The sequence below is a fragment of the Haliaeetus leucocephalus genome, unplaced genomic scaffold (assembly GCF_000737465.1).
Source record: "Haliaeetus leucocephalus isolate CR32 unplaced genomic scaffold, Haliaeetus_leucocephalus-4.0 Scaffold306, whole genome shotgun sequence".
Classification (NCBI taxonomy): Eukaryota; Metazoa; Chordata; class Aves; order Accipitriformes; family Accipitridae; genus Haliaeetus; species Haliaeetus leucocephalus.
Window position 1 is genome coordinate 9,792,204 of NW_010972742.1, and position 1,954 is coordinate 9,794,157.

Consider the following 1,954-nt stretch of genomic DNA (forward strand, 5'->3'; position numbering starts at 1 on the left):
TCCGCCAGACGCACTCGCTCCCATTGGGGGGGAACCCCGGAACCTGTATGGCCCATACCACTGACTCACCGCGGAGGGGTGTTACTTATACAGAGTCCCGGGCCCCCCTACACACAATGGCAGCAGCTCCCACATTCTTCCCCTCAGAGGAGTTGGACTGAACCATGGGGCGGCGGGGGCACGGCCCCCCTCCCGGCCTCCGACAGAACCCGCCTGGCCCTGGGCGATACCACTCCACGCTCCCCCATCTTCCTTCCCCCCGCCCGGGTAGATGGACGCCGCCGCTCTCACTCACCTCGGCATCCACTGTGGCCATGGCCGGAGCCCCGGAGCGTAGCCCCGCCCCCTCGGCGGCTCCTCACGCCTTGGCTCCGCCCCTTTCCCCTCATTCTTCTCAATGGAGACGCTCCGCCGGCCACCGCGCATGCGCGCGGCAGCATGGCGGCCCCCGCGGGGCTCCTCTGGCCGTGCGGCGTCATGGCGGCGCCCGTCAGGCGGCTGCCGTACGGCTGGAGCGGGGCTGGGGGTGGGCTGAGGATGGGGTGAGACGGGGACAGGGCAGCCATGGGGACAGGGCCCCTCGCTCCCCACGCACGGCCTCGCCGGACCCCCAAACCACGGACTCTTCACTCTTGGCACCGAGAGCCCCCGAGACGGCGGCTTTGGCCCCTCGCACCGCGGGTTTTGTCCCCCACCCGCGGCCGGTCCGGCGCTGCTGGGGGGCAAGAGCACCAGCCGTTCCTAACGGAGAGATGACGAGTTGCCCGAAGTGTCAGCAGAACCCCGCCGCGACAGCGCCCAGCGGCAGCGCTTGCCCCAAATCCGAAACAAAACCCGTGCAGGAAGATCCCAGAGTCGGAGTCCCTCCATCCTCCTGCCAAAAAACTACCCTTTGAAAAGCACCTCCTGGTGGAACTTCTCCCACTTTTGTGTTATTTTGATGCGTGCAAGCTCTCAGGAGTCCGTCTTGGCTAAAGACGGGGATGGACGTGCGAGGGAGGAGGAAGCAGCTCTCCCCAGTCCTGCCCCAGAGGGTCGGGGGGGGGGGGGGTGGGGGGGGGGGTCCCTTCCAGCCACTTCACTCCCTTTCCCACACCCCTAGCACCCACAATAGCTGCTTTCACCTTCCCAAATCTCACGGGGCCCCTCCTAATGCTCAGGCCCATAAATCCATGATTCCAAAACAATTAGCTCTTTTACAGCTCTTCGGTAAAGCAGAAGATACTGCAAGGGGGGAGATAAACGCCTCCAAGGGCTCCTTTAGCCCCACAGCTGCTTCGGCTGCCACCCAGGGTAATCACACCGGCACCGGGGAGACGCAGGAACAGGCAGATGCTGCTGTACCCGCCTCCCCGGGCAGGGGAGCACTTGTTTCTTGGAGGGAAAGGGGAGCTTTCAAGCGCCCTGACGTCAATTTACACATGTATTATCAGGAGGAACGACGTTCCCTCCCTTGGCCTGCAGCCCCACGCCAACATGGCGGGCAGACGGCTGCGAGGTTTCGTTTGCTTTGCGGCGAGACTCTCGCCCTCCAGCACCCCGAGTCGTGCGGGCAGCGGCTGTGAGGGGCCCTGGCCACCATCTGCTTCTGGCCGCTTTCTCCAAAAACCCTGGCCCGCTGCTGGGTTCACATCTGGGGTTACCACCGCTCTCGTCCCGACACCTTCGCTGCACGGGTGCTGCTCCGTTAGCACCCACGGGGCGGGAGGCCATCGCTGTGTCAAAAGATGCACTTATTGAAGCCAGGAGGACGTGAGATGGCAGAGTGTGCCGGTGCCCGCACGAACCCGCGTAACTCAGGATTTGGCCCCAGTTCTGACAACAAAGTGACCTCGGCGCTGCCAGACCCGCACCGGGGAGCCCAGCACGGGCCACGCGCTGCCCTAACTCCTCCGTCGAGCCCCGGCCCTCGGCCGCCCCGCCGGGCTGACAGCCCCGAGCCCCAGCCCGGGGC

General features: G+C 65.5%; 1 protein-coding gene across 3 annotated transcripts in view; it reads right to left on the reverse strand.

Annotated features, from left to right (window-relative positions):
• The window catches only part of EHMT1 (euchromatic histone-lysine N-methyltransferase 1), a 123,179-nt gene extending 122,855 nt beyond the window's left edge, over positions 1-324 (reverse strand). For all 3 annotated transcript variants that reach the window (XM_010571035.1, XM_010571034.1, XM_010571033.1), the window contains exon 1: positions 296-324. In XM_010571035.1, coding sequence (XP_010569337.1) covers positions 296-316 — 21 coding nt within the window. In that variant the 5' untranslated portion in view covers positions 317-324. The remainder of the gene's footprint in view (positions 1-295) is intronic.
• Positions 325-1,954: the final 1,630 nt, after the last annotated feature.